Genomic DNA, 25,138 nt, shown 5'->3' on the forward strand with positions numbered 1-25,138 from the left:
AAGTACAATTTTATCATATGTTTTGCAAATTCATTTCCCTAATTGTAGTAATATTTTAAACCGTTTGATTTTTGTATTAAAGTTTTTTTTAATTGATTGAGGATTGATTCAATCAACTAATTTGTTGATTGTATTAACTTGATTCTTTAGATATTGAAAATTAAATAAATAACATTATGTTAATTTAAGCATACAGAAACGTTGCTGTTGTTCCAGCAAAAATCTTATTTTCACTTTACTGAGTGCCTAGTAGGTAATTTGCAGATTACCTAGATAATCTGAACATTACCTAGGTAATTTGAGAAATGGAATAATTTCCACAGCTTTAACGGATCACCCTAGTTAATCTGCAGATTAGCTAGGTAATGCACACATTAACGGATTTCGAGCTTTAGCGGTAACATATATATGGTTTTCAAGCACAAAAATTATGATCTGAATGTTAATCATTTTGAATAAAAAGGAAGATATATTTTCTATTATAAAAGTACACTGGATAAAAAAATTAGTTCTCCTGACAAAAATTACAGTAGGTATGATAGTTGGTGGTCACAGAGAATTGTTGGGAGATAAATAATATGGACATGGTCTACAGGGTCACTTCTGCCTCATGAAGTGATGAAGAGCAATGTGAGTGCTAAACTGAAATATGGGTCATATTACAGATGTTACCAAGTGGCAAAAAGAATCTATCACGTTTGGTTGTGCCCACAGATGCAAGTAAACGAAGTTGTCCAATTTGTTAGTTTGTTGAAATGTACTGTCCCGCTGATCTGCAAACAGTGGTATGGTTTGCAGTCAAAGATTTAAAACAAAAATAAAATTAAATATATGACATGAGATGGATTTTTCTATCTTTCTTTAATGAACAGATAAATTGGGAAACAGGATATTATAGCAGATATATACAGGGTGGATTTTTTAATCTTGAGACAATGAAATAACTTAACTGGATCTCATTATTTTGAAAAAAGGTATAGACTAAAGTTGTAGGGTATCGAGGGGCCAATCAATTAGTGATTAAAGATGTGACCTTGACTTTCAAGGTCATTTGGAGGTCAAGTCTGTTTTTTCAATGGGAACACACATTTTTTACCCCGGAAATGGAAAGAGCAGGAAATTTCACAACGGATGTATCTTTGACCTTACTGTCTAGGTCAAAGGTCAAGATTATTTTAAGGTTAAAATTATAAGCTTTTTCTAATGGGAAACCATACTTTTTATTACTGGAATAGGCAGGGAAGTAAAAGTTACATTTTTTCATGACCTTATTACTTTGAACTTTAAAAGCATTCACTACTTTTAGCACTACCAAGGAGTAACGATGTGGATGTAGTAGTTTTCTGCTCCCTTTGAGGTGCTTATTTTCAGTGAATCTCCTTGGTTCAGGGAATTAAAGTGACTCACCGACAACAAGCATCACTATCGTGGTGCTTGTTGTCGGTGAGTCACTTTAATTCTTACCATTGTTTGAGATGTTGGTTTTGGGAGAAAATTTTATAACAAATGTTCAAAATGATGCCCTTCCACTTTAATGCATTTATTGAGCCATGCTTACAATTATCACGCTTGAGATGACTTTCAGGTGGTCAAATTTGGTGTACTCAAGGTCATGGCTGATTGTGAAATTTCCAGTTGTTTCCACGTAAATGTAATTTTTACCTCCCTGCCTATTCCAGTAATAAAAAGTATGGTTTCCCATTAGAAAAAGCTTATAATTTTAACCTTAAAATAATCTTGACCTTTGACCTAGAAAATAAGGTCAAAGATACATCCAGTTGTGAAATTTCCTGCTCTTTCCATTTCTGGGGTCAAAAATGTGTGTTCCCATTGAAAAAACAGACTTGACCTCCAAATGACCTTGATAGTCAAGGTCACATCTTTAATCACCAATTGATTGGCCCCTTGATACCCTACAACTTTTGTCTATACCTTTTTCCAAACTAATGAGATCCAATTAAGTTATTTCAATGTCTCAAGATAAAAAAATACACCTTTGTATGTATGTATGTATGTATGTATGTATGTATGTATGTATGTATGTATAAAACTCATTATCTGGATATCTTAATAAAACTAGATAGAATTTATATTACAAAAATTGTTTAAAAAAATTATTGTTAGTAGACATTGCTTAATGCATCATTAATTTATTTGCATATAATTATTATTTGTTATTACTCTACACTCAATATTCTTACATATATATCTATATTTGTTTGAATATTTCAAAACTAACACATGTTCTATTTATGTTAAGTTAAAAAGTATTTGTATTCTATTCATCTAAAATTTGTGTTTCATAAGATGTTTGTTAATGTATAGGAGTTGAAGATGACTTGAGACAAGTCAAAAGCATTTCTCAAATAAAAGGCTTTGGCGTTAAATAAAATTAAAAAAAATATTTTAATCTTGCAAGCGCTTTCAACGTAAATATGTATGTCGTCTTCAGGCAATTCAAATTGAATTCGATTTGAACTGCCTCATAGTCTGAAGTTTCTTAATGAAGTTTTTGATTAAGTTAACTGTTGGCGTGACATCTGAACCGAGTATTTAATACACCTAAAAAGGCTTTGGTTCCTTTAATTATCAGTCATATGAATTTTTGTTAAAGTGATGCCAACTTTTTAAATTATTATGATATGCAAATATGTAAGTTATCAGACATTTCTTTATTTAATGGTAAGAAAATAATAGTAAAGATTAAAAAAAAAATAAAATACAGTAAATTAAACTGGTTTAATGAAACTGTAATCACTGACAGAAGAGTTTGTAAGTTAGAGATAAAGTTTACTTAACTTAGGGTAGTGCCATTTGTTCTAATACTGTTGTATTAAAACAAATGGCACTATCCCTAGCAAACACAAGAGTAATAAAACAAAGAAAAGGGATATTATGTAATTGTAGAATGGCAATTTCAATTGTATTGAATAATTAGAATATTTTCTCAAATATCAGTTAGAGCTTGTATCAAATATTTTGTCTCAAATTTAAAAAAATATGAAAGAAAATGGCATATATTGGTACTTGTATCATGCCGTTATTTAATTTTCCTAGAACTTTGTGTAATAATTATATTAAGCTGTCATTATTAATTCCTTATTTAAGAAAGAATAAAAAATTACAGAATCAACTGTTAATAAGAATTGAATTATTTAATCTCATTTTTAATATGTAATTTATAAATTTACATATGTAATTTATAAAAAAATTATATCTTAGAAAATAGACAAAATTTCAATGAATCAGAATGAAAGCAACATAAAAATTTAAACTTACAGTAATTATCAAGTGTTTTGGAATAATTCAAAATCTTTAAGATAGTAATCTCAGAATAACTGAACAAATAATTCTAATCAAACTTAAATTTGCAAATACTCTACATTAATTTTTGTTTCTATGAAAAAATATCATCTTTTTAATTTCTACAAAGCATTGCAAAAAAACTATAAAAATACATACTGTAAAAAAAATGGTAATGTAAAAAATAATTTTATATGAATGTTTGTATCTGCCAAACATAGCATAACAACAACTAGAACCTGTTATTATTTCAGTGTAAAAATCAAATACTAAAAGTTGTTAAATATTTTAATATTAAGTTGATGCAAAAGTTTTTGAATTTTCTAGACCTCACCATAATATTTGAAATTGTTCTCCAATAGATGGCATCTAGAAGTTTCTTGCAGGGTATGTAAATGAGGTGCATCATAAGTGAAAAGATATCCTGTATGGCAACACCAACATTTTAAATACATCAAGTTTGTCACTGTTTTCTCATGACTAAATTCACACATTTTACTATTATCAATTTGGTATAAAAGTAGCCAAATTTTATTGCCATGTAGTGCAATCATTTGGCAAGAATGTTGTCTCCAAGTCTATCTGTCCTATTGAATGGCAAACTGTGGAAGCTAAAGTTAACCCACATGACAAATGAGCAGGAAACTTGGTGACCAGTCTCACTATAGTTCATCTTTTATCTGCCAATGAAAGGTCTGCAATATCAATATCAAATATCACAATCTGAATGCACCACCCATGTCAAGGATGACTGGCAGAAGTTGCTCTTGGCAGAGAAGTTCTACCTCACCTAATGTAGTCCAGACATTGCACTATCCAACTATCATCTCTTCTGCTCCATGCAACATTTTTTGGATGGAAAGCAGTTTGCTGACAATGAAATGAAAATCATACTTGCAGAGTTCTGAGTTAAAATAACCTTTCATTCAGCAGGAATCTGTGACCTGCTCAATGGAGCAAGAAGATGATTGAGTGTAATGGCAATTATTTTCTTGAATAAATTATTTTTTTATTTTTGAAATAAATGTTTTACTATAAAATTTTAGAAAATTTCAGAAACTTTTGCATCAACTCAAAATCACCAAAGAAAATCATTTGCAAAATTGCTCTTTTTTTCTATTTGGATATTTCAAATTATAAAGAAAGATTAGTAAATTTGTTTTAGATAGAGAAATCCTTCATGTTGTGTCAGGTTATCCATGTTTTCAAAATATGGTTTATATATTTTTTCCTCTAGTTTTGTTTTCTGTCTCGTTATAAATCTATAATGTATTTTGTATTGCATTGTAACAATACTTTCAATTAATTAATGCTTACTTACAGAAAAATATAAAAACTTATCTTTTGAAAAAAACTGAATAAAAATTAACACAGTTGAAGAGTTTGCTACAATATGTAAAAGAAAGTTCTTAACTAATTTAATTATAGCAGACAAAAACTATTTAAACAATGCTTTTTGTAGTTTAATTAAAGAGGATTTTAAAAATTCATGTGTCAGAAAATTAGAATGATTGTCTTATCACAAGAAAAAGAACTTGGCAATAGCAGAACACTGTGAAAAATATAACTGTAATACAAATAAGAACAGAATTAAGATATCACATCACAAAGATAATATAATAAAAAGAAAAATAAAAGAACATACAGCATTAGTATTATGAATAGACAAAATTAAATAAATTTAAACAATGGATTTGAACTTAATATATTCAACCAAGATTGTGCTAAGTAGAGAGTATAGACAGAGAAAGGAACAATGGTAACAGTGAAAGATAAAGTGACATGCAAGAAGATTACTGGCAAACATTATTCAAAAAATATTTCAGACAGAAGAAATTGGACCAATTAAAAAAAAAAAACACTACAAATGTGATTGAAGATGGATGTCAGTCAATTAAGAATATGACATTAAAAATGCATTTCATCAAGTAGAAGATAATGAGGCAAGATTTTTTGGTCATTAGACTAATTGATCTGTGTATCTAATTTTGTTTAAAGATTTTAAAGAATTCCTCTGATTTTAACAGATTTTAATAAACAAAAAAAGTTACTACAAGAAACTAAATTTAAGATTAACATAAATATTCTAGTTAAAACACAGCTTATAATAGATGAAATGTTAGAAAATAATCCAAATTTAAAATCAATTGTAAGTTTTTAAGTATAGAAGTTACATATACAGTACTTAAAACATTTTATTCTAATCTCTTCAAATTTTTGTTATATTCAATAAATTTAAAATACAAAGTTTGACTAATCTAATAATTGATGTAGTAGTATAGAAACTAGCTTATTTAAGACTCATTTTTAATCAGTTTTTCACAATATCATAAACTAATTTATCTTAAAAATTTTTTATTTGTTAATATTATGTGGTATGTATTTAGTAATTTTCTTAAAATTGATCTGTTTTGTCTTTGTGTATTCTCAATAGATTATTTTTATATTTCAGTGTGATCTAGTTTTTTCATTTACAGATTAGAAATTAATGACATTAATTGGATACTTTTACAATATTTGAAATGTTAATGTGTTTATCATAATTGTTAAACACTTTAACATGATTAATTGATAAACTCACTCTCATATTCTGGTTTACCACCATCTGATTCGCAAGTAAAAAATGTCTGATGATCTTGGGCTGACAAATTCATGTCATAATAAGTTAATGGCTCTTTATTTGTCGTCCAGGAAAAACGATTATATTCAGACCCACGAAAGAGGCTAAGTGGATTACGCCATACTTTACATTCTGAAAGCAGATTTTTTTTTAATTAAAGTAATCATTAAGCATTGCATGGTTTGAAAGTTTAAATTTTACCTGGTGCTGTTTGTTGATTTCCAGTACCCCCTCCTCCATTAGAATTACCATTTTCACTAGTATTGTCACTTCCCCCTAACCAGGGAGAAATATGATTAAGAGAAACTTGCTCGATGAATGAAGTGCCATATTTTCTGAAATACCACCACTCAAAAATCTAAAATTAAATTATTTATTATACACAATATAGTTTTGTATGCAGAGTTCATTTAAAATCTCATTATCCTTAATCAAAAATAGAAATTTTAATTCTTANTCTTTTCTAACATGCATGCTGGCTGGGTGAATTTCCCTTACCACCAGACTTATGAACTCACTTATTAATAAATAGCAACTCAAGGCTTTTGTTAATAAAGTTTTTTTTACAAAATATCAGGACTAATTATATCTACAGTTGTATTAAACAAAAAAATTTAATTATATTTGATTTTATAAACATATATATTTCTCCCTTGAAATAAATGCATCAGTATTCATATTATTTTACAATAAATATCACAAATAATCATATAGACACCAGTTTTCAAGCTGTCATACAGAAATGGATCGACACATAGCTACAATTTATTTTGTGTTATTGATTTCTGTGTTTGTTATATCTAAGGAGACTTGAGAGACTCTATGTGGTGATTTCTTGTAACCGTGAACGAATCTTATCAATAGACGATCTTATCAAAAGATGAGATAAGATTAACGAGAACATTTATTAGCTTACATACATCCGACTTGGATTTTACACAAATTGCGAAATTATACCCCGACTTACGTGGTTATCGCTCGGTCCCACCTATCACGTAAGTTTGGGGTATTACTGTACATAAGATTAACATAAATGACTTTTGCTAATTTTTGAAACTAGTCACATTATTCTCTCTCTTCCCAAACTAACTTTATAAAAATAAATACAGTACTTTAGTTATCAATCAATTCTTGTATATACAGATAATATACTAATTTCTGTAAGTTGGTCTAATAAAATTTTTTCAAGTTCCAGCATGCTCACTAATGACACAGTAAACAATTAGGTACTAACTATAATACTGTAATGGGCAATAAATACACTTTATATATCAATTCAAAACTTTATTCATGTGGTTGTAAAACTTGGTTCATGCCATTAGGGATGGTCCATATATTATTTGTATGCATTTTCTTGAAATTTTTACTCCTCCCCCTTTCGTCTCAGTTTGTCCAAGTTTCCGTAACCTCCTCCCTCTTCAGAGGTCCAACAAAACTCAATCCCCTTAATACCTTTATTACTTTACAAATGATAGATACCATAAGTAGAAATGAAACATACAAGAAATTTTGAAATAAATATTGGATTGTTCAGAATGTAATTTTGTTTTTCTTCCATGGAAAAAAAAAACCATATTTTTATAATAAATAAATATTTTATTGCATTATATATCGACCATTTTGGTCAAATACCTGTTGTCATCATTTCTGGTAGTAGCATGATATCACATTCATAAAAGTTTTGATCATTGCTTACAAAAAACTGATCCAAGTGATTTTTGACATTGTCATTTCAAGTAAATGTCTTAGAGAAAAAANTATCAATATTTTAAGAATTTTTTTTTTGTACTTATTATACCTGTAAACAGGGCTGTAGAGTCATGTAAAAAAATTACCAACTCCGACTTTGCCTTACCATCTGACTCCAATTCTGACTCCAACCAGGGGAGGACTTGTTACCAAAATACACCTGGAAATTCTGAAGTCATCGCATGACCTCAGAATAATATATTCAATAAATGAGTTCTAATGAAGATAGAAACTTTTTTATTCCAAAGTTAAAAGACTCCTAATTAATAACACAGTCAATATATAAATATGTATTTGATAATTTTTACTTTCCCGCTGTTATATATAACAGAGGGAAAGTGTAGTGATCGTCAAAAAATGACCCCTCCCAAATTTTTACATTTTTGGACTCAAGACACCTTGAAATGTCAAGATATGCAAAAGATTCAATATTTTTCCTGTATTTATGGATGTTAGACTGTGGGGGGGCACAATTTTGTTCACCCTGTTTGAAAGCTTAATAACTTCTGTGGTTTTTAAATCGGAGTTGGATGGTTTAACACAGGAGTTAAGCTTCAAAGTGGTTGAACTAAATTGTGTCCCCATACATATTCTAACATTTTAACGAGTTTTACTGTACTATTATAAAATGACAAAAAGCTTAATTTTGAGGGTAGAGACAAGTTTTATTTTTTAAAAAATTGTGAACGCTAATAACGAGTAAAATATTCATTTAAATTCAACCGCACTGGAGATATGACACATTACCCTCTTCTATGCTCCACCCTGTTGACCTTTAAGAACCAAAATTTAATAGCATTAATGCCCCTTTATACACAAACTACAATGCCAAACTTCGTTTCTTAAACTTTACCCATTCTGAGATCTTGTTCAATATCTCAGAACAGAGAATAAAGAAATTAAACAAATTAGATGACAACACATGCACGTGTGCAAATTTTTCTCCTTTAATTGATATTTTTTTGGGGTTCAAAGGTCTCCAAACGTGTAATTTGCAAAAAACTTGGGGGTCAAATTTGACGATTCAAATATTTTTCCGTTTTATATACATAACAAGTTGGAAAGTATAAAGGAGTCAGAGTCATCAAAAAATCTGCCAACTCTGACTCAAACACCAAAACTCCGACTCCACAGCCGTGCTTGCAAAATTTTAAGAGAACTTTCCAGTTTACTATGATTTGCTATAACAGTAAACATCTTGAAATAAAAAATTGATATGTTAAATTTAATTTATTTTTCTTAAATAGGTGCACTGTGCATTATTTATTTATTTCATTGTGTTTCAAAATTAATGCATTGTTACTATTATTCTTACAAATTTATGATAAAAATGAAAAGTTTGATGAAGTGTGCTCAATTTTTTATTAATTAAATATGAAAATCACTTAGGAGGGCCAATGCTACTGAAAATACATGGAACATACAAAAAATAAAATTTCTTTAGACACAGGATTATTAAAACAATAGAAAATATTTTTCCAAAATTTAATTTAAAAAAAAAAAAAAATTTTTTATTTTAAAAGCATTCTTTAATGTATTTGGCAAGCATATTGATACTTTACTTTTCCAAATACAGGGTGGTTATAATTAAAGTTGCCCTACGCAGACCTGTATAGAGTCCATTCTCTTTGATGTACAGTGGTATCTTAGGATACGAAATTAATCCGTTCCGAAACTGAGATCATATCATGAAAATGTCATAAGGTGAATCATTTTTCCCTGTACAATTACATGTAAAACCAAATAATTCATTCCAACACAAAAAACACACTCAAATTAAAGCTAAGTAGTACATTAAAAAAATAACTATAGTAAGGAAAATACTGAAAAATGCATTTTGTAGTTGTAAATAACCATAATAGAATAATTAATAAAAAAAAATGTAGTTTCATTTGCACTTTACCTTTGAGGATAGACAACGGTGGAGGTGTAAACTGGTGGCGGAAGAGAGGGAGAAGGGAAATGACACTAAAATTTAACTTAATAACATAATGTAACAATAACTTAAAAATAACTTAGAAAAGAAAAAAAATTAGTGTTATTTTATTTATATATACAGTATATATATATATATATATGTTTTTTAAAATTTTTATTCACTGCTTTTTGCTTTCTTTCCTTCACTTTCCCCAGCACTTTCACTGGATAATGGTCGCTTGGTAAAATATCTATCCAAAGAGGTTTGGCTTTGCCTACTTTTTAAAATGTTTCTAAAACAACTTAGGCAAATATCATTACTCTGAGCAGCAATACAGCTAGTGTGAACCTTTCGGGATGTTTCTTTTCAATAAAATCAGTCACTTTCTGATAATACCTCAAAATTTCCTTTATCGAGTGAGATCCTTCCATGACGAAGCAAACACGCAGACTGAGACCAATTAACAGAAGTGAATAAAAAAATGGTGCTGCGAACTAATGTAATGTTGTATGGCGAGTTTTTGTTCGTATCATGGAGCAAAAATATGTTCGAATTTCATGTCGTATCCTGAAAATTTCGTATGCTGGGGCGTTCGTATCTTGAGGTACCACTGTATTTTGATAAAACTTGGTATATATGTTATATGGACCACGGAAAAAGGAAAATGCAAAAAAAATATATAGTTCAAATTTCTACCACTAGGTGAAAAATGGTGCATGAAGAACAAGAAACACAAAATGGAAACACACAAAAGGTTTTTATTCACGACATTTGTTCAATGTGCAATCCATTATTATTATATAAAATCTTGTAAGAAATTTGACAAATTTTTTTTACTAAGTATATCAAACATCACAAAACCCTATATATATATATACCCGATATATCTATATATATAAACAAAACCAAACAATTGCCTAAATAATCTGGCTATAACTCTGCTAATTTAATGATTAATACTAAGTAATTTGCTATTAGAAGTAGACATCAGGTGCCATCTCTTAACTAAATTAATAATTATAATTTTAAAAATTTATTAAATAATTTAGAACCATCTGAAAGAAAAGAAATGATCTGGGGCAGGATTTGAATCCACAACCTCTGCTTGCCATGTAGTGAGCTTGCCAATTGCACCATCTGGACCCCACACAAGCCTTCACACTTCTAGATGTATTTAAATTTTAGATATAAGGTTATAAGGATTAACTGTGTAAGTTTATATCTAAAACTTACACAAGTAAAATAGCAAAACCTATTTGGGACAAGACTGTCTTGGAGACTCACTACTAAACAGAATCGCTTTGATGCTCAAGGTGGGTCTTGTTCTCCAATCTTTTTTGGTATTGTTGATTTTGGGCACAATCGTTCAAACTTCGCTGGCCACGACCATGATGTCATTCACGATGCATTTTTGATGAAATTAACCTATCCAACTTCAAAACTTCTCTCCGTTGCATGTTGGCCTGGGTTGAATTTTTGTCGACGTGTAATGAAAATTTCCCATTTTTGAAAAAAATAATTGTNTTCATTCAGCAGGAATCTGTGACCTGCTCAATGGAGCAAGAAGATGATTGAGTGTAATGGCAATTATTTTCTTGAATAAATTATTTTTTTATTTTGCACAAACAATATACAGTTTAACCCGATTATAATGTCATCGGATATAAGACAACCCTAATATAACGTCAAATTTTTATCAGTCCCACGATTTTACTATACTAGATAATGTTAAAAAAACCCACTTGTAACGACATAAAACTGTTTTAACGTCATTTTTGAAGTACTCCCAAATTTACAAAATTAGATTACGAATTTTATTTAACATAGAAGAAACTACGTGCTCGGTCCTAAGGTCAGAGTTGTTCACTTCTTAGAATGACTGTGGGTGGTACTCTCCCCCACCTGACTTCAGTGGGGTGAGGTGCCTGTTTTGCCTGTTTGTAGAAGAGGGTCACCATTTTGTATTTTATTCTGACTTGGTTCTCGGTCCCATGACTAACTACAAGTCTGGATTTTTTTATGCGCAAATGATTTGGGTGCCTAATACTCTGTGTACCAAATATCAACTGTCGACATGTACTCCTTCGTACCTCTAAGCTGGTAACATAAACCGGCAGTACAATTTTATAAACAAGACATAGTCTTGTCAATAGATACATCTGGAAGCAAAGGCTTGCCTTTGCTTCCAGATGTATTTAAGTGTGGGTGACACAACTGGCAAGCTCACTGCATAGCAAGTGGAGACTGAGAGTTCGAACCTCACACCAGGTCAATTCTTTTCTTCCAGATGGTTCTAAATTATTTAATAAATTTTTAAAATTATAATTATTAATTTAGTTAAGAGATGACACCTAATGTCTACCTCTAGTAGCAAATTACTTAGTATTAATCATTAAATTAGTGGAGTTATAGCCTGATTATTTACCCAATCATTTGGTTATGTTTATTTTTTTTACTAATGCTTATCATAAGATACAAATTAAACCTCATCTGTGACTAACATAATATAGAAAATACAATACAGACATGCCTATGCTCTTTTCTAAATGATTAAACTACTACTCTGAATATCTTTCAATAGATGTTATCATTTAACTTTTAGTTATTTAAAATTTTATGAAGAAAAATGTTTTTTTTTAATTAAAAAGTTTGTTTATTAAATTAAATTACAGAATATGCAGTATATTAAATAGTCTACAGCAGGGGTGGCCAACAAGTCGATCGCGATCGACTGGTCGATCACGAAGCCAATTTTGGTCGATCGCTTGCGATATGTTGAATTAACGTGTTACACTCGAAACCGAACATAACGCGCAAATGCAAATGTAGTGATATTGGACCACCGCGTCCTCCCTCAGATGCGGTTTTGTCAGTCCATGTGCTATTCATTTACATACAGTTGTAAAAGAGGAATAAGAAATGTATACAAAGGATCGTAAAACCAAAAAAGAAAAAGGTGGGAAGAGGGACAGAGACTGGTCAGCACACGGTAGAAAGAGGAAGGGTGAAGTGGTGGTCCCCGAAAGTGACAATGTTGAGTTTGAATTTTTCTTCTGTTTACAATGTAAGTACCTTTTCTCCATGTTTTAAATTAAATTGTGGCTTTTCTTATCTATCTAAACATAGTATGTATTTCACACCACCCCCTCGCCACTTAGACTATCCTTACGACAACAAGTTGATCGAAACACATTTTTAAGATAAAAAGTAGATCTTATGTACACAAAAGTTGGCCACCCCTGGTCTACAGCATTTCTGAGGTTCTTGTTTTCATTTATATAAGCTAAACATTTAATAGTATATTTTTTTAACTGTACAAATTTCTGGATCAATAAAAATATGCCTAATAAAAGATATGCAAGAAAGATTAATGTGAAAAGAAACATAACTTTGTTTTTAAATTCTTGTGTTTTTTATTCTGGAAAAAACTTTTTAAATAAGAATTTTATTGTTTTTCATTATTTAAAAACTCAAATTTTTTTTATCAAATCCTCTTTGATGTGCCAAAATTTTGAGAAAAGTTTTTTGGCTTTAATGAACATAAAGCATTCTAAACAATTATTTACATCTCGGGTGTCATCATTCCAACAGTCAAGGGGAGACATCGTTTAGTCACCACCTGAAGCAGACTTTGGTGGAGGTCGAAAACGTTCGTGAAGTTTGTTACGGAGACAACACTGTTATAAAAAGGTTTCGTGAGGTCGAAAATGGAGACAACACTGTTATAAAAAGGTTTCGTGGATTGTTATTACTAAACACAGTGTTAAGTTATTAGAAGTCGTTTTGTGTTATAAAACATTCTTTCTAGGCATTAAAATATCATCATTCATACAGTAATTTATAAAATTTTATTATATGCTAATTGAAAGTGCTATTACTTTTACATCATAGTAAATGATTTCACTAAAATAATTAATGTTAAACAATTAACAAGCAAAATCATATTTGAATATAGATAAAGTAACAATTCTTCAAATGAAAGTAACATGTAAAAAATTAATTATGTTACGAAATGTTCAAACAACATCATGCAAACAACCTTTTCACTTTCCAGCATAAATTTAATAATTAGAGAAACTTCAGGTCTACCCATACATTAACTTATTTTTTGTTCTATTTCTGAAACATTTGAATATTGAAAATTCATTTAGGACAATTTTTAAATTTTGGAATTTTACAAAAATTTTAAATATCATTCTATTTTATACTTAAAAATTAGTCAACTTATATGCAAAATAATAATTTATTATATATAAATAAAAACGAGATGATGATGTTTTGAGCACCATTACATTTGGTTTTGGTTTTGTGCCTTCTTTCGTGGGTTATCATAATATGCCCATGCAGTCGATAATGACTCTCAATTCTTGCAGTTTATACAGATCATGTCTAATGTTGCTTTATAAATTTCAAGCATCTCTAAGGTTTAAGATTCTTGTATTGTCTCTCTTAAAGTTCACTTTGATTAATTTCACCTCTATCTCTGGTTTGGAGGCATAAATGTAAGTGTGGTGGATTGTTTTTCTTCTCAATATCATATCTGTATTAATTTATTCTGCTAGAAAGTGATCTATTTGTACCCCTGATGTACCCCATGTCATAATCAAATCTGTCGTCCTTAATTGGGACCTGATATGTAGCGTGTGCCTTAGAAAACATTATGTTGTCTTTATTATTGTGCAGCAGTTGGTAACGTGTGCTATTATGACAATATGCAAGTTTGACTCCTGCTTTCCTTGTTAATTTCTACCTATAGTAATTTAAATTTCATGTCAAAGTCCACTACTACCCTTCCAGACTCAGTTGAAGTGTTTTGTTGTACATTAATGTTATAATGGAGAGCAACCCTAAAGTATCTGTATCTGAGTTAAATGTCATATGAGTGATACTGGATACTGATAATCTTTGTTGAAAACGTTTGTTGAATTATTAAATTTGTGCTGGAAAGGGACAAGGTTGTTTCCATAATACAGTTTAATTATTTTTCCAGTTTGAATTTCTTTTTCACATTATGAAATGAAATGTAATATTACTTTTCTATTATATATATATCACATTCAGTATTTATTTTACATGATGAACATACTTAATTTGAACACACATGCACACTGTATTCAGGCTATAAATTTCCATTAAATATAAGTAAAAGGTTGATAGTAAATTTTGAATCATCAATAAACAAATGTCATAAATATATTTCATTTTTTATTTATATTTTCTTCAATATTTTTGTTAAATTTTACAACACTTAAATCTTAAAGTCAATACAAAAATAATAAATTTTAATATTTTTTTCTTTACTGTCTAAAAATTATTTCAAAACTGATAAAATGCCTAAAAATGACAAATTTGTCTTGTATGTCTCATAGAAAATTAGTTACTTAATGGTGCATTTAGATCTTATAAATTCCTTGTCTTCTAAGTTCTATCAATTAATACAATATCAATAAATGGTATAAATCAATACAAGGTTTTGATATACTTTTTAATCATCCTTTTTAATGCTAAATATTTATAATTACTTACAATTCAAAATTTTATTTTTTAGTGAAAAGATGACTACACTTTTTATGCAAAAACATTTCATAATTTTTATATACAGACATATGTCACTATATAATGCCCTATATTAGTAAAGTCTGCCTGTACATAAAAATTTATGGAATGTTCCAGACCTTAAAGTAAATCACAACTTTTTTCCACTTGGAGTATATAAAAGCCTAAAATAATAAAAGATAGTGTAAATACTGTATAAGTGTGGAAAAGTGTCAAGCCCAAAATTGATAAAAAAGTGAAAATAGGGTTTAAAAACCTAACAGCAAGGCAAGCACCAAAAATAATTGAAAAGTATATTAGCAAAATGCTCTAAACTTAAGCCTTTACTAGAAATTTACTAAATTTTGAAGTGAATTTAACTGATACAACAGGAAAAAATACTTCTAATTAGTTGGAAAGTTTAGAAGCTTTTGTGTATTGATACACAAAAGCTTGTAAACTGAAAATTTTTGAAAATACAAAAGCAAAAATATACTTCTATGCATTTGTAGCTAGAACTATTTTAAAAATATAAACATGATGTTGGATTAGGTTCTTTTTTTTCACACTTTTGTCAATATGGAAGCTAAAGTCCATACATGAAGACTAACAAAATTAATAGAATTTAGAAAATATTCATCTAAAACTAATTTATGACATAGAAGAAAATTAAAAATTTAATTACAAATTTACCCCTTTTTATTATCATTCTGCTAAAATTGGAAACAGCAGATCTTTCAGAACTTTTATTTAAATTCATTTTAAATATATTTTTCAAATTGTCTACATTTTAAATTTTAATAATTTACATCTTTTAAGTTTTGCTAATGAAAATTATTTTACCTAAACTAATATGCAGTTAAAACTATCAACAAATTTAAAATAATAATAGATTTAATCTGAAATGGAAATTTGCAGTTGAATAAACTAATAGCAAAAACTGATAATGTACTATGAACTTAAATGATTATTAATTATTGAGCAGGCAAATCATCACCAATATCTTTTTCTTAATGGCAACTTTATTATTATAAAAATATAGGAAGGAATCAAGGGAATACCTTGATTCTGAAATCATGAGTTTGAAATCAAACTTTAAGACATTTTTTTATGGGGAAACATTTTAAATAATTTCATTTTGTTAACTAATGACAACTTAGAAAAACAATACAAGATTACAAATGGATAACATTTGGCAGCTTATTTCCACATTCTTCTAATTCAGCATTAAAAATGATTAACTGTTGGTTTTAATGGTACATCATGATGTTCTCTTTAAAGCATTTTGTGTGTTAAAAAGGAATTTAAATCAAATGCTCATTACCAATAAAACTCATTTGTACTGATGAGACCATTAAGTAGAATAGACAAAAAGTCTATTATTGGCACATAATGCACAATGCTTACAATAACTCATGGCAGTTAAAACTATTAATTCTAAGACCCATCTTACTTAGTACAATTTAAAAACGAATTTAAAACTGTAAGAATCAAGGAAATAGAGTGAAAGTATGAGTGCATAATATTAATTTTTCAAATAATAACAAATCTCATCTTTAATGCATCAAATTTGAATTAATCGTTGATTATTGTATAAATAAAATGAGAACATGCATTTTTAAAACTACAATATTTTAAAGGTTTAATAACCAAACTTAATTTTAATAATGAAAAAATCAAATTTTCTACTGCAGAACAACTGCTGCAGAAGTATTAGTATTTTATATAAAAAAAATTAAATATAATAAAAATATATCTGTTAGACATTTTGAAATATCTTATGCAATTAAACTGGTTTATCCTTTCTATACAAATAAAAATACGTAAAAATAAAAATTTACTTTTAATTTTTTTTTTAAATTGAATATAGACTCAAAATTGAAATATGGTGGTTGAAGTAATCTAAATAACTATAATATAAAAGAACTGCTTGCACCAATGAATACTAAAGATTACATTCCATCTTTAATCTTTTCATAGCTTGTCCTGGTTAAATTTTCATTCTTTGTTGAACACAAAGAATGAAAATTTAACCAGGACCAGCTATGAAAAGATTCCACTGACATTCAGTTTGCAATTTTTGAAATTTCATAATATATTAATAGAGTATATAAAATAACAGAATAATCAAGAGTTAAATTTTCAAAAATCTAGAAAGTATTAATGATTTATAATACAGTCGAGTCCGCATAAGTTGACACCCCAAGGGGAAGTGAAAAAGTGTCGAGTTATCCGATATGACGACTAAAGCGAAGTTGAAAAAATCCATAATACTAGTCAGGAAAATAAAATAGTGCAATGTACGTACAGTACCTCCCTGACCATCCATCCCTGACACTAAAGTTGGTTTCTACTCCAAGTACCCCGCAATTTCCATCGCCTTTTGTTTCAGTATTAGTCTCGAAACGGAGATTCGATGAACGAATTTGCTTTAGCCATCATACGAGAGCATCTTCGACATCTTTGTATGCCGACTTTCTCTTGCATTTTCGAGAGACCCACGACGAAAATCCAAGAAAAAGTTATTTAATTTCCTCTTTTTTTCTTCAGGATTCCCACCAATGTTGCTTTTGGAAGATTTTTTATTATTATTATTTTGCAAATTCGTCTTGCGAAGTTTTCTTACATTCAAATTCAGAAGCAAGTTCGTATTTTTCCTTCAGCGTAAGTGTTATGAGCTTTCGGACACTCATTTCTAACAGAAATGTGAAATACGTGCTACAAATAACGCATGACGTGAGAAAATGCAAAATCGGATTCTGTTGTGACGTTGATATAGATTGTATATTTTATTTTGTTTATCTGTTATTATTTTATATATAAAAATACATAAAATGTTAAGGCATTTTTATTAATATATACATATTAATAAGTCAACTCCCCTCCTGAAAAAAAAAAATGAATTCACACAGCACTGTGCGGTGTGAACTCATTTTTTTCAGGAGGGGAGTCGACTTATCAGACGTCTAAACGAGTGTGGGGCAGCAAAATTATGTCAATTTATCCAGTAGTGACGAGTTAAATGGTGTCGAGTAAACCAGAGTTTTTTAACATTAATCCCTATGTAAGTCGGCCGAGACCACAGAAAAATGACTACTTAACCGACGGTGTCGAGTTATACCTATGATGACTTATGCGGACTCGACTGTATATCCATATTGTTTTACTAATATTTATAAGTAAATAAGCATCCACAATTACTCTTAATTAACTAATTAGATCTAATACATTTACTGATTAATGATTAAAATTGCAATATCACAAATTCATTTGAATGTCAAATGGATCAACAATTCTAAAATCTACACAATTTAAAAATTTGTTATCTGAACTTATATTTAAATATTTTTTTGTAGTGATGACATTCTAAAATGAAGCTTACTTTATTTTTTGAACAATTCACTATAACTGTTAGTAATTTGAAGTTATTTACTTTCAAAAATGCTTATTTTCTGGTACAGTTTTATTATAACTGTTAGTGCCATATCTGAAATAATAAACTAAGTTGTTATTTAAAAAACCATTGTATTAATGGTCCTCAATATCACTCAGACCAGCTCTAGATTTTTGTTGCCCCAAGCAAACAGAAGCTATCTGCCATATCATTATTAAAAACTGACAAAAAAAATTATTTTAAATACAAAACAGGATTTCTTAAAAGTTAGATCTTTTAACTTTATTGAAATTAATTAATTTTTTTTATAGAATTTTTATAGAATTATTTTTTACAAAATGCTACCCCAAGCACATGCCTGCTTTACTAGTTTACAGAACTGGCTCTGAAGATGAGTGGCATAAATTTTTTCTTCTTTACAGTAAAAAAAAAAAAAAGCTATTCTACTTTTTAAAAGTACATTACATCCTATAATAATTGAAATTTCAGAATTAAAACATACATTACAATTAAAAACAAAGTGAGTTCTTTTTATTTAGTTTCTATCCTTCAAATAAATTAATCATTAATTATTGTGCAAATAATTTTTTGATAATAGTGACAATTTGAAGTTATTATATTTTATGAATATTGACATGAGACAAAATTAGGAGATATTAAAGAATATTTGTATCAACTAAGATGAAAATCAATGTGATTTGTCATCCTTGATTTCCACATTTTTTATATTCTAACGATTTCTATGACCCTTTGATTTCTTCATTCGATAAAGTGGATATTCAAATAAAGAAATCAAATGAAAATATTTAATAAATGAGATAAAATGATATATTAAAGTATTATAATTTGAATAATATCCAAATAAATTTTTCAAGAAGTAATCTTAACCAATAAGTTTATTGGATTGCATCATCATGGAAGGGAAACTTTTTCAGATGCCATTATATATACATAAATGTATTTGTTGTTTGTATATAAATAAAAGACTAGAAAAATATGCTACATAAAATAATGATTTGTCTCATACGGTAATTATTAAATTAATGAATGAAGTGCAATCTATCATAAACATTATAAAGTTTAACAGCATACATGATAAAATTGATCGAAACGCTGACCTTTTAACTTTATGTAATTTTTTTTTTTAAATTAATCATGTGTTCTAATGAAGTTTATTCAAGCCAATATACTGTTACTTCTATGGTAGTGTTAAAAGGATGAAAGATAGACTCGAAAATTTTATAATTTTTGTAAATAGTCATAATTCAATTCTAATTATAAAGTTTAATAAAAGTACAAAGTCAATAAATGATAGCTTCAAATTAAACATTCAGAGTAATAAATTATATCAGTACTATATTTTTATTAACTATTTATGGCATAAAAATAGAAAAATAAAATAAAAGTTTTGAATAAAGATGAAATTTTGTTGTATTTCAAATGTCTTTTACATAATAAAGTTTGTTTTTGATTATTATATTAAATCAATCATAAAAAAGCCAATAACATGTTAAAAATGCACAATATTGCATTATTATTATTATTAAAAATAACTGTTTAAAATCCATAGAAAACCGTTTATATTCACCATCCACAATCAAAAGTCAAATTTAGAAGTTATATAATTAGTATTCATTTCATCTCGTGAATAATTATTGGTTAATTTCAATCTTGACTTTCAACACCAGATGAAATACAGCTGTTTATCAAAATGTTCTTAGCATTTATACCTTTCTCTAGAGAGTACAAAAAAAGAGAACAAAAACCAGTTTAAATTTCCAGTGATATTTCAAAATTTAAATTGTTATAAAAATTGCTTTGTTTTGGAAATTAAAATCAAATTGAAATTTTTTGGTTTATATTCTGTCAGTTTTGGTCTGACTAAAAGATATTCCAGATTCTTAGAAATCTTATGTAATATTGTTTTATCAGAGAAAAAAAACAATGATAATGATCAGTACTACTAATACTACTACTACTACTACTACTACAATTTGCTAAACTGCTGATCATTGTTGGTAAATAACCATGATTAGCAGTTTTAGCTATTTACTATTTATTTTATATATTTTTTAAACTGATGTTTTTCACATATTTAAATACAGTTATATTTTAAAAATTGTGTTCTTTGGCTATTTTAATCAAATATAAGATACCTGTTAATAATGATTTATTAAAAATTAATTATGGAATTTTATTCATACAGAATCACATATAATGAATGATTAAACAGAAGTAAATGTACCAAAAAAGTTACAAAAATGAGACCTTATAATTAACTCGTAATCAACTCCAAAACTTGGTTTATGAATATTTTAATAGCCTATCATTAAGCATCTTATTAATATTCAGATAGGTAAACTGATTTTAATTCATGTAAATGTCTATTAAATATTAGCTCATTTATGTATTTTATTCATATTAAAATGTCATTTGTTTATATATACTAATTAAAATGAATATCAATATTTTTCTTATAAATTAATTTACAAGTTATTCATCATGATAAATTTTAACAAAAATCTGTCAAGAGGATCATTTTATATCCTAAAAATTATATTTTTACTGCATGCCAAAATTATTCTTCTTTTAAATACATTATTTTGAACTTTGACTTTCTAAAACTGAAAACTCACATTCCTGTAAATATAATAAATTTGTTTTAATAGCAATGTTTGTAAGGTAGATAAAATATATGAGAGGATAAAAAGATTAAAACTGTGGTTTGAATGATCTGAAGTAAGTACACCCTTATCAAGCAGAATGGATAAGATAGTTATTTGCAAAGTGCATGTAATTAATAAAATAAAATAATAATATTTCTGACATAGTAAGTAATGACAGTATGTAAAACTATGTAATATTTACATACTATCGTTACTTACTATGTCAGAAATAATAGACTTAAAAATAGCAAAGCAATTAATGTGAATCAAGTATGTCAAGTAGACTAGAAGAACATTTTACTGTATTAAAATAATAAAAAAATAGATTTTACTTAATTTGACAATTTAAGCACATATTTATAAAATATCAAATTAAAAATTATCTTTAAATAATTAATTTTAATATCTTAAAATTTTTGCAATTTAAATGTAGACAATGTACTGCACCTTTCATTCAATTAAAAGTATTCAATGACTGCTTTTGCCTGAAGACACAAAAGAGTCACTTTTATAATCACATAAAAGGGGTTTTTTGAACAAATAAACCCAAGTTCACCCAAGTTCTTGGACTTTGGTGAACATCTGATTCAAAGGACATAATATTTTGGTTTATTTGTTCAAAAAAAACCCATTTTATGTGATTATAGAAGTGAATGATTATATCCAACAAACATTGCTACTTTTAGCTTCATATTAGACACCAAAAATGCATGCATACGAAAATTAAAGCCATTGCTAGAGTGATAAGGTATATAATTATATTAGACTTTTTTTTTGGTATTTTATATTGTCCTTATTTTTAAAATAAAAAAACTGTTTCTTAGGAAACAGAGAAAATATTTATAAATTTAAAGTATATTTAAATATGGAGCACAAATAACTTATAAAAAAATCCATCTACTCTTTAAAAATATTTTAAGTTATAAAAAGTAAAGCTATCATTATATCATTAAACAAGCATTGAGGATTGAGTTTGAAAGGATTGAGTTTCGGTTTAAAATATAATCAATAATATGTAATTATAATTGGTAATATTTTTATAACTTTAATAAAAATGTCATTTTTTCTTGTTAAATAGTTACATTATAAATATTAAATTAATTAGTAGTTAGAATATTTTTTAAAGTTATTATTTTAGATAGAACTGAATTTTTGTATAAGCATTCTCAGTCTAATAAAATTCATTAAAAAATTTAACAATATATTTTTTTTAAGTTTTGAATCTTAAAATTTCCAAAATTTCACAATTTAACATTTCCATTTGATAAAATTTTTATTAATTATTATTATATTTATTGATAAATTCGACTAAAAAAAAAAAAGCAAAATTAATTTAATGGAAATTTTATCTTATTATGATTATAGTAAATGAATATTATCATTCACAACATATGGTGTTTAAATTAGCAACCTTGAATAAAATATCTAATAAAATTTAAAAATAATATAAATTCAATATTTTTTTTTTTACATTTTTCATAGTTTCATATCACACAAATTATATTGAAGAATTTCAAAAAATTATAGTCTTATAATTAATTCAATGTTGTTTGTCAGGAATCATATTTCCATTTACCAACCATTTTACAAGTATGCTGTAAACTATAAATAACTCTACATATTAAAACATATATTTAAAACATTATTTAATCTGTTTACAAACAATAAAGAAATGAAATTCCTTATTATTTATAAGTAAAATAGTATTTTTGTAAAACTATTATAATGAAAATTAAAATTTTTATAAAGTAAGGTTTTTGGCAGGAAAAAAAAAACTGTTAGTAAAAGACAAATCTAATCTACTATGAAATGTTTTGAGTTAGCAAAATTGATAAATTAACAATTTAATACATAAATTACATTTAATATTAACAACTAAATATTAAAATAAATCAAGAATAGATACTGTGACATATTCAACTCCTTTGTTTAGTTCAATAGACAAAATAACTTTACATTCAGTTCATTCTGAATACAATAAAATGTACACATCATTATTTCTCTATTAATTAAAATTCAACTTTTAAATCTTCTAAAGAACTGTTTATTTATAATTTTAACCTAAAATTTTTTCCTACTTTTAATTTCAAAAACATTGTTAATCTTAAATGACATCACTACAAAGAAATTTTAGCAACTGAACAAAATGATGTATTTTAAGATTTTCAAAACCAGGTTGAATTCCCATATGGATTATACAAAGGTATGCTTATCTGTCAATTTTACTTGTTATCTACTACAAAGTGTTAAGATAAACTTAAATACCATGTCTTATCCAGTTAACAAGAATATCTTTGCAGTAATAGGATATATGATGATATAGATTGCAAAATATTACTTAAGTTCTAGCACTTTTGAACATGCAGGTTATTTGTCACTATAGATTATCTGCATGATAATACAAATTTCCTTCTTTTGAAAAAGCTCCAAAATCTATATTTTCTCTTTAACAATCAAGATTTCTATGTGTAATACATCCATGTGAAAACTTTTTTGAACATAGATTTATTGTTACAAATTTATAAATTTGTAACAATAAATCTATTATTATAACTTTCATTATTCTTTAATTAAAATTTTTTGTTTTAATCATTATTTTTAAAATATTACACCAATTTATAGCTTTTAAATCTGCTATATTTTTAATAATAAACCATAATAAGATTGATTTCAAAAGTTATTTATTCTTTAAATCACTTTTCATGGAAACAGGCTAACATTTTACCATGTGACCATACTAATGTGCTAGCCCATCTCCACGGTGATCCGGGCTAAATCCCTATAATTAATCACAAGTAACATAGATCGAGCATCACTTCCCATCCCTTGATCATGCTGGTTGACCCTATTGTGGGTCTGATTCATCCATAATGAATGCAATTGTGGCCAGCCATACAGCCCACAATATTCTAACGCTTCGTATTAATCAATCAATCAAACCCATTTTCTATTAAAAAATAAATTTATTAACTGATGGTAATAGATAAATCAAAATTTATGGGATTATTTGCTTTTGAATAATAAATATGGATAGCAGATTTTATGATATTTTGCTTATTTATAATATAAACTTTGCAAAATAAACATAATATACCACTTATTTGTTTTGTTTAATGCCATTTAAGATGTGTGTGGTCCCATTGATTCTAATGAATAATAACCTCATGTAAGAAAGAACCGTCCAAATTCCAGATGCACGCATCCGTAATGGTTTTCAATAAATGAATTTATGCATTGTAAGTTATGTTATCGAAAAGACAATTATTTGTTAGAAAAATAAATTTAAAAATATTCAAGTGACCAAACGACATTTCGGCGGCGATCGTTGGCAGAACGACCTAAGCCTAACGTCAAGTGAGATAAAAAGCCATCATTTCCGCTGATTAAACGGATTATTCTCACCCATGGCTATGTTCTCGCTTATCCTCAGAGGTCCCCTTAGTACATAGACGAGAAAGATAACCAGGATGAACCACAGTAACCACAAATATGTCCAGGACCAGCTCAACCAACGTTTAATGTTAGACATGTAACCACTAAACAAACTCGCCATACTATCCGCATCACGCACCCTACCGGTTAAAAGACGAAACGCGATAATAAACAAAATTTTCGTATGTTTCGCAATTTTGCAAACTAATACGGAAACCGAAAAAATTACAACGTCATTGAAAATAAACATTACGTTCATTCTGTTTCTTTACAGTTATGAATGTGTTGTACGACCGCTTTTCTCGTAACTCGTTACATTTCCGTTTTTTCAATGACTCTTCGATAATTTTCAACTTTCGCTTCAAATATCGGCATTAATACAAAATACATATTTCCTGTTGAACTTAATTTTCAATTAATCATTGACGATTATTTTTATATTAATTTTGAAATACAAAATTTTTCTTATTCTTTATTAACTTCTTATTTGTATATATATATATATATTTTTTTTTTTTTCA

The 25,138-nt window shown here is 27.7% G+C and overlaps 1 protein-coding gene across 3 annotated transcripts in view; it reads right to left on the bottom strand.

Annotated features, from left to right (window-relative positions):
• The window catches only part of LOC111625289 (suppressor of tumorigenicity 7 protein homolog), a 34,934-nt gene extending 28,627 nt beyond the window's left edge, over positions 1–6,307 (bottom strand). For all 3 annotated transcript variants that reach the window (XM_023368395.1, XM_023368393.1, XM_023368394.1), the window contains exons 1-2: positions 6,125–6,307; positions 5,885–6,055 (exon numbers count right to left, since the gene is read on the bottom strand). In XM_023368395.1, coding sequence (XP_023224163.1) covers positions 5,885–5,957 — 73 coding nt within the window. In that variant the 5' untranslated portion in view covers positions 5,958–6,055; positions 6,125–6,307. The remainder of the gene's footprint in view (positions 1–5,884; positions 6,056–6,124) is intronic.
• Between the last annotated feature and the right edge of the window lie 18,831 nt (positions 6,308–25,138).

This window comes from Centruroides sculpturatus, unplaced genomic scaffold (genome assembly GCF_000671375.1).
Source record: "Centruroides sculpturatus isolate CEXI.00-Female unplaced genomic scaffold, Cexi_2.0 scaffold303, whole genome shotgun sequence".
In the NCBI taxonomy this organism is placed as follows: Eukaryota; Metazoa; Arthropoda; class Arachnida; order Scorpiones; family Buthidae; genus Centruroides; species Centruroides sculpturatus.